The sequence below is a fragment of the Phycodurus eques genome, chromosome 8 (assembly GCF_024500275.1).
Source record: "Phycodurus eques isolate BA_2022a chromosome 8, UOR_Pequ_1.1, whole genome shotgun sequence".
Lineage (NCBI taxonomy): Eukaryota > Metazoa > Chordata > Actinopteri > Syngnathiformes > Syngnathidae > Phycodurus > Phycodurus eques.
The window spans coordinates 26199958-26213990 of record NC_084532.1 but is presented as its reverse complement, the minus strand read 5'-3'; the positions used below and the strand labels follow the sequence as shown (position 1 = coordinate 26213990).

At 39.3% G+C, this 14033-nt stretch overlaps 1 protein-coding gene across 2 annotated transcripts in view; it reads left to right on the top strand.

Moving 5' to 3' along the window:
- sned1 (sushi, nidogen and EGF-like domains 1) overlaps positions 1-12917 on the top strand; it is a 41226-nt gene extending 28309 nt beyond the window's left edge. For both annotated transcript variants that reach the window (XM_061683062.1, XM_061683061.1), the window contains 15 exons: positions 4-117; positions 539-652; positions 757-873; positions 1957-2250; positions 2774-2963; positions 3223-3335; positions 4933-5211; positions 6427-6523; positions 6668-6750; positions 9419-9520; positions 10643-10762; positions 10858-10945; positions 11618-11697; positions 11802-11835; positions 12587-12917. In XM_061683062.1, the coding sequence (XP_061539046.1) occupies positions 4-117; positions 539-652; positions 757-873; positions 1957-2250; positions 2774-2963; positions 3223-3335; positions 4933-5211; positions 6427-6523; positions 6668-6750; positions 9419-9520; positions 10643-10762; positions 10858-10945; positions 11618-11697; positions 11802-11833 (1823 nt within the window). In that variant the 3' untranslated portion in view covers positions 11834-11835; positions 12587-12917. The remainder of the gene's footprint in view (positions 1-3; positions 118-538; positions 653-756; positions 874-1956; positions 2251-2773; positions 2964-3222; positions 3336-4932; positions 5212-6426; positions 6524-6667; positions 6751-9418; positions 9521-10642; positions 10763-10857; positions 10946-11617; positions 11698-11801; positions 11836-12586) is intronic.
- Positions 12918-14033: the final 1116 nt, after the last annotated feature.

Here is a 14033-nt window from a genome sequence, read left to right as displayed (position 1 = left end):
CAGACGTTAACGAGTGCTTGTTGGAGCCCTGCAAGAACGGAGGAACCTGCGAGAACCAGCCGGGATCGTACTTGTGTCGCTGCCCGCCGGGCCTCAAAGGCCGCCACTGCCAAACAGGTACACCTTCAACACGCTTCACTGGCATTCAAAAGAAAAAGTAGAAAAAGAAGTCAACCACAAACACTAAAAATAACGTACCTCTCACCTGCTCCCATACATTATAGTGCATTTGTATTATCTAATATGCTAAAATTGGCCCACACATACTTAAGCGCTCTCCTAAATATGGAAATACGTGTTTTAGTAGTGTGTGAGAGAGGTTTGCAGATATTTGTGTGAAAGCCTTTTATTACCTATGTGTGAGCGGTTATCCTCCTTGATGTTCCTGGTGGCATCTAATACTTTCAAGCGGTTGTGCTCATGTTGACTATACTGTTTACATTACGAAACAGAGGCCTCAAACGTGGTCATCATCACATCGTGTGCGTGCGTGCATGTGTGTGTGTGTGTGTGTGTGTGCGTGTGCGTGCATGCGCAGAGCAGGACAGCTGCGAGTCCAACCCGTGTATGAACGGCGGCGTTTGTCGCAGCTCCAAAAAGATGTACGTGTGCACGTGCAAAGATGGCTTCTTCGGCGACCAGTGCCAGATGTGTAAGTGGCTTTCCTTCCCCCTCCCTCCTCTTCCTCAAGTTCAGCCGGTTCACACTTTTTTGGGCGCAGCCTTGTGGCAAGTGTTTGCATGTGTCGCCCCCCAGTGGAGGACCCCTGTGTACTGCATCCGTGCAGGAGCAGGGGCGAGTGCAGGAGCGACAGGAGAGGAAACTACAACTGTGTGTGCAAAGCCGGACACACCGGGAAAGACTGTGAGAAAGGTCTGACATCTATTTTATTTGATTGTCTTATTTTATTTGTTTATGCTGTCATTTTTATGTCCTTATTTTTATTGTTTCCATTTTATTTATATACTTGTGCTGTATTATGTTCTTTAGGAAATATATATATATATATATATATATATATATTTTTTTTTTTTTTTTTATTTTATTTTTTTTTTTTTTTTCGTTTTGGCTACCTCCCTACTGAACTAGCTACCTACAGTACCTACTTACCTATCTACCTAACAAACTACCTAGCTCCCTAGATACCTACACTACCTACCTAGCTCTTCAGCTACTTACCAAACTATTAACCTACACCAAACTACATAGCTACCTAGCTCCTTCGCTACCTATTTACCTACACCTACCTAAGCATCTTCCTCGCAACCTCCCTTCCTTCCAATATAGCTACCAATGTGGAGTTTCGAGTTACCTAAACTAACTAACTAACCAACTAACTAACCGCTGACCTGCTTAGTGCTTAGATACTAATCTATCTATCAGACTATCTACCTCCTTGGCTACTTACCTAATTAGCTACCAACCTGCATATTGACTTATCAAACTACCTTACTCTAACTAACTAACTAACTTACTTACTAATTACCAGAGCACAAATATAGAGTCATGGAAAATAGTATTAGACGTTTTGTTTCTCAATTTTGTGTTAATTTGAATACCTGGTACCACTAAAGGTACAGTATATTACCTGAAGAATACAATGAACACGACAAAACACAGCTGATTCTATAATACTTTGATCCTTTTTGACATGCTGAAGCTTAATTGTATTCCCAGTCATTTTGGTTACTATCAAGAAAACCATGGAAAATGGCTCTTACATTAAACTAAACTAAATTAAATTTGAGCTATTATTGTTGTCATCCTTATAGTTGACCTAATAAATGTACCTTTTGTTGTAGGCTGTAAAACTGCAAAAGAAACCGAAGAAACAAGGATGGTCTAATAATTGTTTCCATAACTGTATGGCAAAAACTTTCTAACCGCGGGGCGTCCCACTGTGAATGTTATGACGGTTACCCTTGCTGGTCGTCATATTCTGTCAACTGTTCCCAGATCTGCTGCCCCCCTCCGGCCTGCACGTGCAGCGAGTGGAGGAGAGCGAGATGGAGCTGCGCTGGGACCAGCCGGAGGCGTCGACGGCGGCCTGGCTGAGCGGCTTCGTGGTGACGTACGCGCCGCACGGCCGCGGAGGCGCCCGCAAAGTAGACTTCCTGGACCGGCAGAAGCGGCGGCACGTCCTGCGAGGCCTGGTGCCCGGCCTGCTCTACAACATCTCCACCTACTCCTTCAAGCGCAACGCCAACAGCGACCACATTAGCATGCCAGCCACCGCCCTCATACGCACCAGTCAGTGACAGACACGCTATACGTTTTTCTCACGTTGACTACTGAAATGCTCTCACACAGATACTACTGAAATGCACTACTAAAAATTCACATTCACTTCGAAAATGCTCTAAAGCACACGACTGAAAATACAGTATTTTCACTCCTACACTACGGAAATCTCACAAACACTACCAATTGTCTTTGTTTACACACGCAACACTAGAGATACAACTGTAACACTCTCACACGCTACTAAACATGTTTGCGTTCACACCTGACTTAAATGTTCTCACAGTTTCAATTGAAATGCGCTCTCATTATGTACTGTAATGCTGTCATACATTTTACCGAAGTGCTCTCATGTGATATGTGTTTTAATTGTGTGTGTGGGACAGAGTTTCAGTAGTGCCTGTGCGAGACTTTCAGTTGTTTGTGTGAGAGCATTTTTGTAGTATGTGTGAGAATGACGCCCCGGACGGCTTCTTGAAACTTTCAAACGATTGTGCCCGTGTCAACTGAATTGTTTGCGTTCAAAACTAAGGGCCCCGGCGTGTGGAGCATCTCCAGGTGTTGAACGTTTCGTCGTCTGAGGTGTGGCTGAGCTGGAGCCTCAACCTCAAGACGGCTCGCCACGCGCCAGTCAGCGGGGTACGAGTCACGCTGACGCCCGAAGATGGCAAAGAAGCACGCACGGCCCTGCTCAACGCCAGCACCAGCGAGCACGCCTTCAGGTCAGACTCTGCCTACCAACCTACACACCTTCAGGTCAGACCCTGCACACACAGCAAAGCATTCACAGATCACTTCATTTGGCACGGAATCTAGCTAACTACCATTTAGCTAGCTAGCTAGTATGTATTTGTCATACTGTCGAGTTGCCTGTGTTAAAAGGCTCTGTTTGGCCAGCGTGTGCATTTTCCCACCACCAGAGGAAGCGGTTGCGTAACTCCCCATGTTGTAATGTAACAACTACTGTAATGTTCTTTTCAGTTCCCTACTTCCTGCACACATGTATACAGTGGACGTGCTGACCCAAAGTGGACTCAAACCCGATGAGTTTCCTTCCACGAGCCACTCTGCAGGACCCTTGCAATTTTGGACTCGTAGGTTACTTTTTTTTTTTTTTCCCCTATGAAAGTCAGCGAGCTTAATACTAACATGTAATGTAAAAGGCCATTGATGGGCTAACAGAAATTAGCACAGATGTTACGGTAATTATAAACATTTAAACTGCTACTTTAACACACGGAGCAGCAATGTACACAAACAAACACAACAATACTCATGACCATATATTCAGTCCGCTGTTATTACTGAGGCTTAGGGAAATGTCCTCTACGTCTTCTTCTTGCTCTTAGTTACATGCAGCATCTTTTCCAGTAGAGCTCAGTGCTGCCCTGGATGTAAGCTGTAAAAAAAACAAAAAAACAAAAAAACAACTACAAAACAAAACAAAAAAAGCACGACCGTTTAAAATTATGCGATGTACCGGGATGCAAAATGTATTTTTTTTCAAGAATTAAAAAGTCATTGTTTTTACATGAGAATTCATATTTATTAAAATGAAAGTCATATTTTTAGAAAGTAGTTTTTCAAGAACAAAAAGTTGTTTTATCTAGAGAAGTTATTTTTCAAGAATAAAGCCATATTTCTTGAGAACAAAAAGTCACATTCAAGATTTTTGGGGGGGAAGAAAGTATTTTACAATCTTACAAGTTTATTTTTTCAAAAATAAAACATGTTTTTTCCCCTACAGATTATTTTTCAAGAATAAAACCATATTTTTCATGAATAAAACGTTTTTTTTTTCGAGAGAATTTGTTTTTCAAGAATAAACAGTCATATTCTTCGATAATTTTTTTGGGGGAAAAAAGTATTTTACAGTTTATTTTTTCAAAAACAAAATGTTTTTTTTATTCATAGAGATTTTTTTTTTTCAAGGATAAAACCATATTTTTCATGAATAAAAAGTCACATACGCTGTGATCGGAACATCTCTGATCCACTGGTGAGGACTCCAGACCTTCTTTTTCATTGATAACTGCTTCATACAACAAAGAGCATATATGAATGGATGTTTTTTTTATGTATGTTCCACATATATTGAGGATTGACTATAAAATGCTGCCATAGCATACCATATATATTTTTTCAAGAATAAAGGCACATTTTTCTTCAACAAAGATTTTTTTTGAAGAGAGTTGTATTCTTTGTGAAAAAAAAGTTTTCATCTTGCAAGTATATTTTCATAAGAATAAAAAGGTTTTGTTCAAGAAAAAGTTATTTTTTATTTTTTTGTCAAGTTGATTTTTATACGAATAAAAAGTTTATTTTCAAGAGAAAAGTTGTGCTTTCAAGATTTCTTTTCAATGAAATGTCTATTTCTTTGTGAAAAATGTAACAATCTTGAAATGTATTTTTTCAAGGTACATTTTTTATTTATTTTTTTGGTCCAGAATAAAAGCATGTTTTTCGGGAGTTGCGTTTTCTTCGACTGAAGAGAAAAAGTAGTACCGTTCATCTTAAATTAAGTTGTATTTCTTCAATAATAAAAAGTAGTTTTCATTCCAAGAAGGTTGTATTTTTCAAGGATTTTTAAAATGTATTCAATTGTGTGTTTTCCAGAGAAAAAGGTATATTTTTCGAGAAACTCAATCATTTTAAAAAATACACATTTATGTTTTGCTGTGTTGCCTTCAGGGCCCCTCCCACCTCAGAACCTCTCGCTGGCCCACGTCAGCGCCAACGCGGCCGCCATCACCTGGACCCACCACCCCGGGCTCATACCCAACGGCTTCGTAGTGAACGTGACGCGAGGGCTGACCACCAGGAGCCGCTTTCTGCCCAGCGGTCTGCTGGGCTCGTACACCCTCCGAGAGCTGACGCCGGCTCAGCTCTACCGCCTCGCCCTCACTTCCGTCAAGAAAGTGGGACAGGAGCAGATCCACAGCCAGCCTCAGTATCTGGACTTCACCACCTGTGAGTACCACAAGTCAACCCCAAAAGCTTCCGCCTTCTGAGGTAGTATTGGAAGCCCCTTTCACACTTGCTATAAATGCCGGTATTTCTGTCTCGCTGTTTTGTATAAACGGCACCAACATGCGGTCAATCCGGGAATTTTACGGTATCGTAGGTAGTCTCTGAAATCTGTTTCACACTTCCTGTAAAAACTGACCTTTTTCCACACGGCAATTCACTACTTTCAGAGGTAGTATCAGACTCCACTTGCACACTACGTGTAAAATCCCACATTAAGGCTTTTTCTGTGTTGCTGTTCTGTAGAAACGTCACCGACGCGGTCAACCCGGGATTTGTCCGCCTTCCGAGGTTGTACCCAAACCCCTCTTCACACTACATGTAAATGCTGGTAGTGCTCTTTTTCCTGTCTCGCCGTTCTGTATAAATGGCACCGACACAGAATGCGGGGAGTGAATTTTCCGCCTTCCGAGGTCGTATCAAAAGCCCTTCACACTACCTGTGAATGCTGAAATTTTTTGCCTTTATTCTGTATAAGCAGCACTGACAGAACACGGGGACAAGGTTAACGGGGGATTCTTCCACCTTCAGAGGTAGAAACAGACATCCCTTCCACACAGGTAGTGTGAAAATGCCAACATTTTCACATATTCTGGATAAACAGCAACAACATGAAGTGGGGGGGGGACGGAGTCGACCGGCAAATTTGACGTTTTCAAAGGTAGTATTACAAGCCCCATTCACAATACCTGTTAAGTGCTGACGTTTTCTTTTTTTTTTTCTTTTTTTTATTTAAACGGCACTGACACAAAGCAAAAAGCCAAAATCAAACCTGTGAATTTCTCGCTTTCTTTGGTAAGCCCCTCAGAAGCCCCTTTCACACTACCTGTACATTTTCTGACTTTCTTCTCTGCGGCACCCGATAATAATACGGGCACCCAATCATTCTTCCGTCTTTGGAGGTAGTATCACAAGCTCCTTTCATACTGACTTTAAAATATCCTACTTGGATGTATTCTATGTAGAACTCCTAGGCAGAGGAATGTCAAATCTTCTGTTATGGCTCTGAATCTTTTTTTTTCGAGTTAATGAAATTTTTCATGGACAAAAAAAATAAAAAAAATAAAAAATAACAACCTCCCCTCTCTCCAATCTGGAATCAGGCTTTATGTGATCTCTTAAAAAACACACTTCCTGTTTACGTTTCCTTGGGCTCAGTGCCGATGGAGGCCAGGTCCGGAAGAAGAGAACGACCAACCAAGGCAGGACGAAGGCCGTCTCAGCCTCATGATCTGGGCGTCGACGCGGAACAGAGGTACGACAATAACACATCAAAATGAATGAACAAATATGAAGCAGTTGAATGTGAAAAAGTGGGAGCAATAATAATAAAAAGATTTGTTCCTCAGCATTTACACAACTAAAAAAATATTGGGACTGATATGGATGTTCTCTGCAGGTACACTGAACTGATTGACAGGAGGGGAAAGATCACGGCCAAGTTCACAAACTTGCCAAGAAAAGTCATTCGGCATCGGCCCAGTAAGCGAAAACGCAACAATACTAAATATGGCGGTGCCTTGACATACGAGTGTCCCGACTTAACAGTTTCCCGAGCGCTTCAACGAGCTACAGTTTGACCGATAGTGACTAATTCTTCAAAAAAGAGGCTTCAAAATGTTGAATCGCACTCCCAGTTGAAGTTTACTATCAAACTTAACGGAAAACAAAGAGACTTACATCAGAATCACAATCAGAATCAGAATCAGAATCATCTTTATTTGCCAAGTATGTCCAAAACACACAAGGAATTTGTCTCCGGTCGTTGGAGCCGCTCTAGTACAACAGACAGTCAATTTACAGAACACTTTGGAGACATAAAGACATTGACAAAAAACAATTGTGCAAAAAGATGCAGAGTCCTCTAGCACTTAGAGCAGTTCGAATGACTAATATTGCAATAGTCCGGTGCAATGAGCATTGTGCAAAGGGCGCTGAGACTTCAAGGAGTGTATCCGGTTTAAAGTGACGAGTAGTGCGATCATCTGGGACAATGTTGGTTGTGCAAATGTAGTGTATTTAAAACAAGCACATAGCTTAGCCTTTTGTCGGCTTGCTGAATGCTAATGCTAACACATACAATACATACAGTAACCCTTTAAGCAAATGATATTTGAACACAAACAGTGCAGCAACACAGAAAGCCTCTTTTTACGCAACCTGTAAAAGCTACTTTTGTTTTGCTACTTTTACCTCAGTAGTATTTAGATTTTGATATAGTTCGGGCTATGTATGGTAGTCACGTTTCAGGGTTTTTTTTCCGCTCTAGTTTTTCTACATCTGCGTATTTGTGTGACATTTGTTTATGTTGAGGAGGCCCTAAAAAAATCTCTTGCTTAAGTCGTTCCATGTGTGTCTACATTAGGCAAAAGCATCTCTTGTGTTGTTTTTGTTGTTCTTTGACATGTTAAGATTTGTTCTTTTGCTTTGGTAATTGAATCATGCTGCAGATGACATCATCAGTTCCTAAATGATCATATGCGTGACTCAACACTGTATTATAGGGCTCTGACATTCAAAGTTACTGTAGAAAGTCATCTTATACAACATGTACAGTACAGTGGTGTCTTGAGAGATGAGTTTCATTCATTCCGTGAACACGCTTGCAACTCAAAACACTCGAATCTAAAATCGTCTTTCTTTTATCATTTCTTTAGAGGAAGTTGTATTGTAAAAGTAGTCATCTTATTTGTTTATTTTTCTAGAGTAGAAAGTTATTGATTTTCTTGAGAAAAGTGGTTTTTTTATGGTTTTTGTATTTCTCAAGTCAAGTCGCATTTTTGTAGCAAAAGCTGTATTTTTCTGGGGTTTTTTAAAGTTAAAAAAGTACTAATCTTAGATTTGTTTTCAAAAATAAGTATGTTTTTCAAGAATAAAGATTTTTTTTTCATCTCAAATCATCTTTCTTTTATCTTTTTTTAAAGGAAGTTGTATTTTTTTCCCCACGGGAAAGTACTAATCTTACGAGATTTTTTTTCAAAAATATATATTTTTTTTAAGAATAAAGACATTTTTTTCATCTCATATCATCTTTCCATATTGAAATGAGTGGAAATGCCATTAACTTGTTTCCAGCCTCCACCCAAAAAAACATTTTTGTAGTCTTTTTAAATAAGAAAAATAGGACTTTATGATATTGTCATTTATCAAAAGATACAGTAATGAAATAATTCAATCGAATGTAAAGAATGAAACACTTTTTGCCAAGTGTTTTGCTTCAATTCAATAGAGATTGTGCTGCTCTTTCTGTTGTGCACGTCTTGGCCACCTGGGGGCAGTATATATACAGAAGAGTTACGCAACCGATTCAGTAAGCTCCAGTTATATTCGACATTTTTCTGTTAAGCTACACTGATGCTATTCCTATGGCATTTTGGGTAGTTTGTTAACATTAAGCTGAATGGACTTCCCTAAGGCAAATCAAGGTGTTTGTTTTCATATACATGTAATTCTCGTTGGTTTATGTTTCGTCTGAAAGTGAACTTCAAGCTGGAGTGGCACTCGAGATGAAGAATTGTTGACTGCTGCTTGCTGTGAAGTGAATTGAGTTCGCTGCTTGCATACAGCGCTCACATCGCAAATTTTTCCTCGCAACTCAAACCCAAAAACAATCAGCCGGACGACGACTGGTATATCTAAAAACTTGTAAGTCGGGTCGCTCGTATCTCAAGGCAATACTATTTTATAATCCATAGATGTCAAGCTCATTTTTGGTGCGGGTCACGTTCTAGTTATAGTTTCCCTTAGAGCGCCGTTATAACTGTGAAACCATATCAATATATAATTGCAAATTAATGGATTACCAGTTTTGAAATACAAAGTCAAGGAAAACAATCTGTTCAAATATTGTTCAATTTATTTTTTAAAAGTAGTTTGGTCAGAAAACATGTTTGGAATCGCAAGTGTTATTAAAAGTGAAGATAATTTGCAATTTTGGAACAGATTTTGGCAACAAAGATGAAGTAGACTGCACATAATATGCTTTCACAGGCTGCGTAAAATGATGTGGCGGGCCCCATCTGGCCCCCGGGGCCTTGAGTTTGACACCTGTTGAACATAGCCGGTCAACCTGGGAATTTTCCGTCTTGGGAAGTAGTATCAGAAGCCCCTTTCACACCACCTATAAAATCTGTATGTTTTTGCCCGGCAGAACCCCAGCCGCCGGTTCCGTTGGAGAGGATGGAGGAGACCACAAACAAAATCAGCCTGGCGCTGGAGATTCAAGAGGAGACCGCGTCCAAGGCAAAACCTGGTCAGTGTCGTGCAGTTGTTCTTGGGCCTTTAGAACAAGGCTATCGAATAGATTCTCAAATGGCTTTCCATACTAGTAGCATGCAGATGTCAACTTGTTTTTTCTCTCTTATAACATGTCATTGTCCTACTAGTATGCCAAAATTGTCCTACTAGCGTCCAGAAATGTCATTCAGTAGTGAAAGGTAGTACTGGAAAAAACGTTTCTAGTAAGACAAAGTCGTTCTACTAATGCGTCCTAGTCATTCTACTAGTGCACGACATTGGCTTACTCGTGAGGACAAAGTGCATACTAGAACATGGACCTTAAGATGGATATAAAGTATAGTGAATAAATGCTTCTAGTAGGACAACTGGCATACTAGACAGCTACATGTTACTAGTGAGACAAAACTGTGCGCTAGTGGACATTTACATGCTACTTGTGACATTATAAAATTGTACAAATTAACATCTAGAGCTTCACTTGAAGTACTAGTAGCACACAGTTGTCAACTACTGCACAGTCTTGCCTCACTAGTTACATAATGCAGTTCTGCTACTACTAGTATGCCAACGTTCTCCTATTAGTGAGGACAAAGCGCGTACTAGTACATGGACCTTCAGATGGAAATGGATATCGATTAAATACTCAAACGGCTTTCAATAAAGGAGTCTACTAGTATGTGACACATGCCTACTAGTTGGGTCTTCCAATGTTATTAGTGCCGCACAGTAGTTTACTGGTGAGGATTTCTTTTTGGGCTTGTGAGGTTTAATTGCTTACTAATAAGCCAAAAGTGGCACTAGTTGTGTTAAAAAAAAAAAAAACCTTTACTAGTAAGACACAGTCATTGTACTAGTGTGGTGGATTATCTTACTAGTGAGGAAAAAGAGCGTACTATTACATGGAGCTCAAACTTGATATGAAGGATATGGAATAAACGCCCCGACAGAGAACGTTTGGTTATTTCCTGGGGCTGCTTTGCTCCATCCAGCACAAAGTGTCTTCAATCTGTGCAGGATCCAAAATCTTTTATGCTGAGTTGGTGTAAAATTATGTTGAATATCTTGAAAATGTGTGGATCCCCCCCCATCTTTACATGCGGCTTATATTAAATGTTTGTTTTGTTTTGTTTTCCAGAGTCGTCCCAGGACTGTCTGAGTGTGCCCTGCCTGAACGGCGGCACTTGCACGAACGGTGGCGGCGACTCGCACGTCTGCGACTGCGCCACCGGCTTCAAAGGCGCGCACTGTGAACTGTGTACGTTTACCTACACAGGCGGAATTCCATTTTGTTTTACTATAGTGAACGCCCGTTTGAGTTGAAGATGGTAAAATTTTGTGTGTGTATTACAGCGTGCCAGCGAGTGCCTCACCCGTGCACCCGCCTCTACTCGGAGACAAAGAGCGTGCCCGTGTGGGAGGGCGACGTCTGCCATTACGTGTAAGGCACCACTACCTGAACAAAGTTGTATTCTATTCAGAAACACAAAGATCTTTTTAAAATGGAGCACTACTAAAATAAAGATACCACCAGAACAAAGTTGTACGGTAATCTTTCTTGAATTTTTTTTTTTTTTTTTTTTTTTGTAGCTAGATTAAATTGTCACTCATATCAATAATATAAAAACAACCAACAAAGGAAAATGTAATACAAGTGTAGCATTGAAGAGCGATTCAGTGAAATTTAAATCTAATCTAAAGGATAAAAATTGTTGTCTTAGAAGAGTAAAGTCATTATTTTTAAAGAAAAAACTGAGAAAACAAGTCAAAATATTGTTTAAAATTAAGACCATTTTTAGTCTTATTTTTCAAGAAAATATCATATGTGAATAAAGTAGATTTTTTTTTAGAAAAAAGTCTTATCTGATCTAATCTTACAAGAATAAAGTCTTTTTTTAAAATGGGGGGGAAAAAAATATTTTTCAGAACTAAAGCAGTAATCTTTCAAGGATAAAGTTTTGTTTTGGGAAAAGTAGTCATCTTGCAAGAAAACGCATTTTCGCTAAAAAATAAATAAAATCTTTAAACATTGTTGGAGTTCAACATTAATCTCGTACTTTATTCTTGTCATTTTTTTTCTAATTCTCCTTTGTTCCTTTTGTTGTTCTTGCAGGTACAAAAGAATCTATAAAGTGCAGCAAGATGTTTGCTACCGAGAAGTCTGCGATTCGACGCTTCCGAGGAAAAGTCAAGGTGAGTTCAAACCAGATGTCACAATAATAATAATAATAAAATTAAATAAAATAAAATTTAAAAAAAATCTCCTAATTTAAATTTGTTTTTATTACCTCCTCCAGTAACAGTCAGAAGAACACGCAGACAACAGTGAAGGTTTGTTTACTTTAGTGGCATTGTGAAAAATAAATGGTCGAACAATGAAAGTAGATAAAACAACCGGTGTCGACTGTAAAGTTAGCTGCTAAAGTCAAGCTAACCATGTAATGGCTAGCTGACAAAAATAAAAGTGAAAACAAAGTAATAAGTAAAGTTGTATTTTTGGGGGGGGGCGGGGGGAGCTATTAGTAATTTTGCAAGAATAAAGTTGTACAGCGGTACCGTTGTGTGCCCAATTTTATTTGCTATCTTGCGAGCAAAATTTTGACATACAGGTGAAGTTCAGGCACTCCACCGCTAGATGGCAGCAGCAAACTTCACAACAAGTTGTGAATGTACAGATAACTTGTTTATTGAGACTCCCAGTTGATGTTTACTGGAAAACTAAACATAAAACAAATAATTATGCATCATGCTACATTACTTTGTCTTAAAGAAGCCAGCTAGCTTCATGCTAACACATAATGGCAAATGCCCAGACTGGCTAACAAAGATAGCATCTACGTTGCGGTAGTTATAAGCTGAAGCTATTTGAACACAAACAGCGCTGCAACACATGTAGACAGCCAATATAACAATACCCACAGGTATATATTCTTTATCCTCTGCGAAAAGTGACTAATTTTACTGCAGCTTACTGAGTTAAGAAGAGACCGTCTTCAATGAGGAGCACAATGTCAATGGGAATTGAAGCATGAAACCATGATGCACAAACTGTTATTTAACATGTAATGTTTTTATATTCTAGAGCACTTGGAGGCCGGCACGGGGGAAACATCCACGTTGGTGTTTATGATGTACTTGAAGTAGCATGGTTATAAGATAAGATAAGATAAGATAAGACGAGGTCACGCTGGCGTTGTTGATGCCGCGCAAACCCGTCAGGACACACTGGAACGTTTCAAGCTCCACGACGTTCGACATCTCATCGCGAGTCGCAGGAATTCATCTCTCCCTCTCTCTGATGATGGCGCAGTGTTTTCTTTGTAAAATATCTTTGTTTTATTTTTTATTATTGTTATGTATTAGCAGGCATCGCTGCTCGTTATGCTGTAAATAGTGTCCATAGGCCGTTTTTGTAGGTGAATATTTTATTAATAAAAATGTTAAAATGTCCCGTGGATTTGTGCCTTTTCTTCTTGTAATAATAACTTTATTATTTTGTGTTTGCAAAGTACTTCGACAGACAGAATAACGTACATAAAAACATGATAAGATAACAATCGTCATGATCATATATGTATAAAATGCTAACAAGTAAAGTCGGATTGGAGTTGCATTCTCGTAAACTCACCTATTTTATTTTTTCTCATAAAGCATAATACCCTTTCACTGTCATTTTATAGTTATGTGAAAATCTTGGACTTGTCTGTTCCTTTATAATAACTTAGATTATTCTAAATCAAAACTATTCGCTTCAACCGGAAACCAAAAATTAAAAACAAATTTTGCTAAATTCACCCAAAAACAAAAAAAGGGGACGTCTTCTTTTGCGTTTGAACTCTTCATATCTTTATTCACGCAGTGACACAAAAATATATACTTATGGCCTTAAAAATAAGAAATAAATCCCAAAACACACACAAGAAACAACAATTATAATAATTTTGCTGCTGGATAGTGTGTGTTTTATTACACTTGTTTGGCACGTTGACGATAGTTCAAATGATGCGTTCAATATAGTCAGAACTTCCACTGTCAGTTGCATTTTGACCTGTCAGTTGCATTTTTGAACGCAAAGAATCTTTACGGGAGAAAAGTAAAAATTTGATATGAGGAGTCGTATTCTTTTTTTAATTAAGTTGTTTTTACCATAGCGCGCAAAGGCGGATTTAGACTGAATGAGGCTTCCGCCAACTCTAATTTTCCTGAAAAGGCTTGTTTTGAAAAATTCGCCTCGCAGCACGTAAAGAGGCATTTGAAGTGAACGATACCTTCGTCAATATCGTAATTTCTGGTGACAATTGCATTTTCGTCCGCATATCGGATTGTTATGTCTCATTAGACGACTATGATGTAGCGAGGGTACTATAGCAAATATGTGGCGCTAAAACCACAGTTAAAACTTACATATTTACGGTTGTGGCTCAATTGTTTAAAGGGGCTCCTAAATCAGTCTCCTTATTTACCACAGTACCTGAAGACAGCATTTAGGCAGCCAAAGCAGTGCGCGCCCCCGCGTCTCCCTGCGCGCT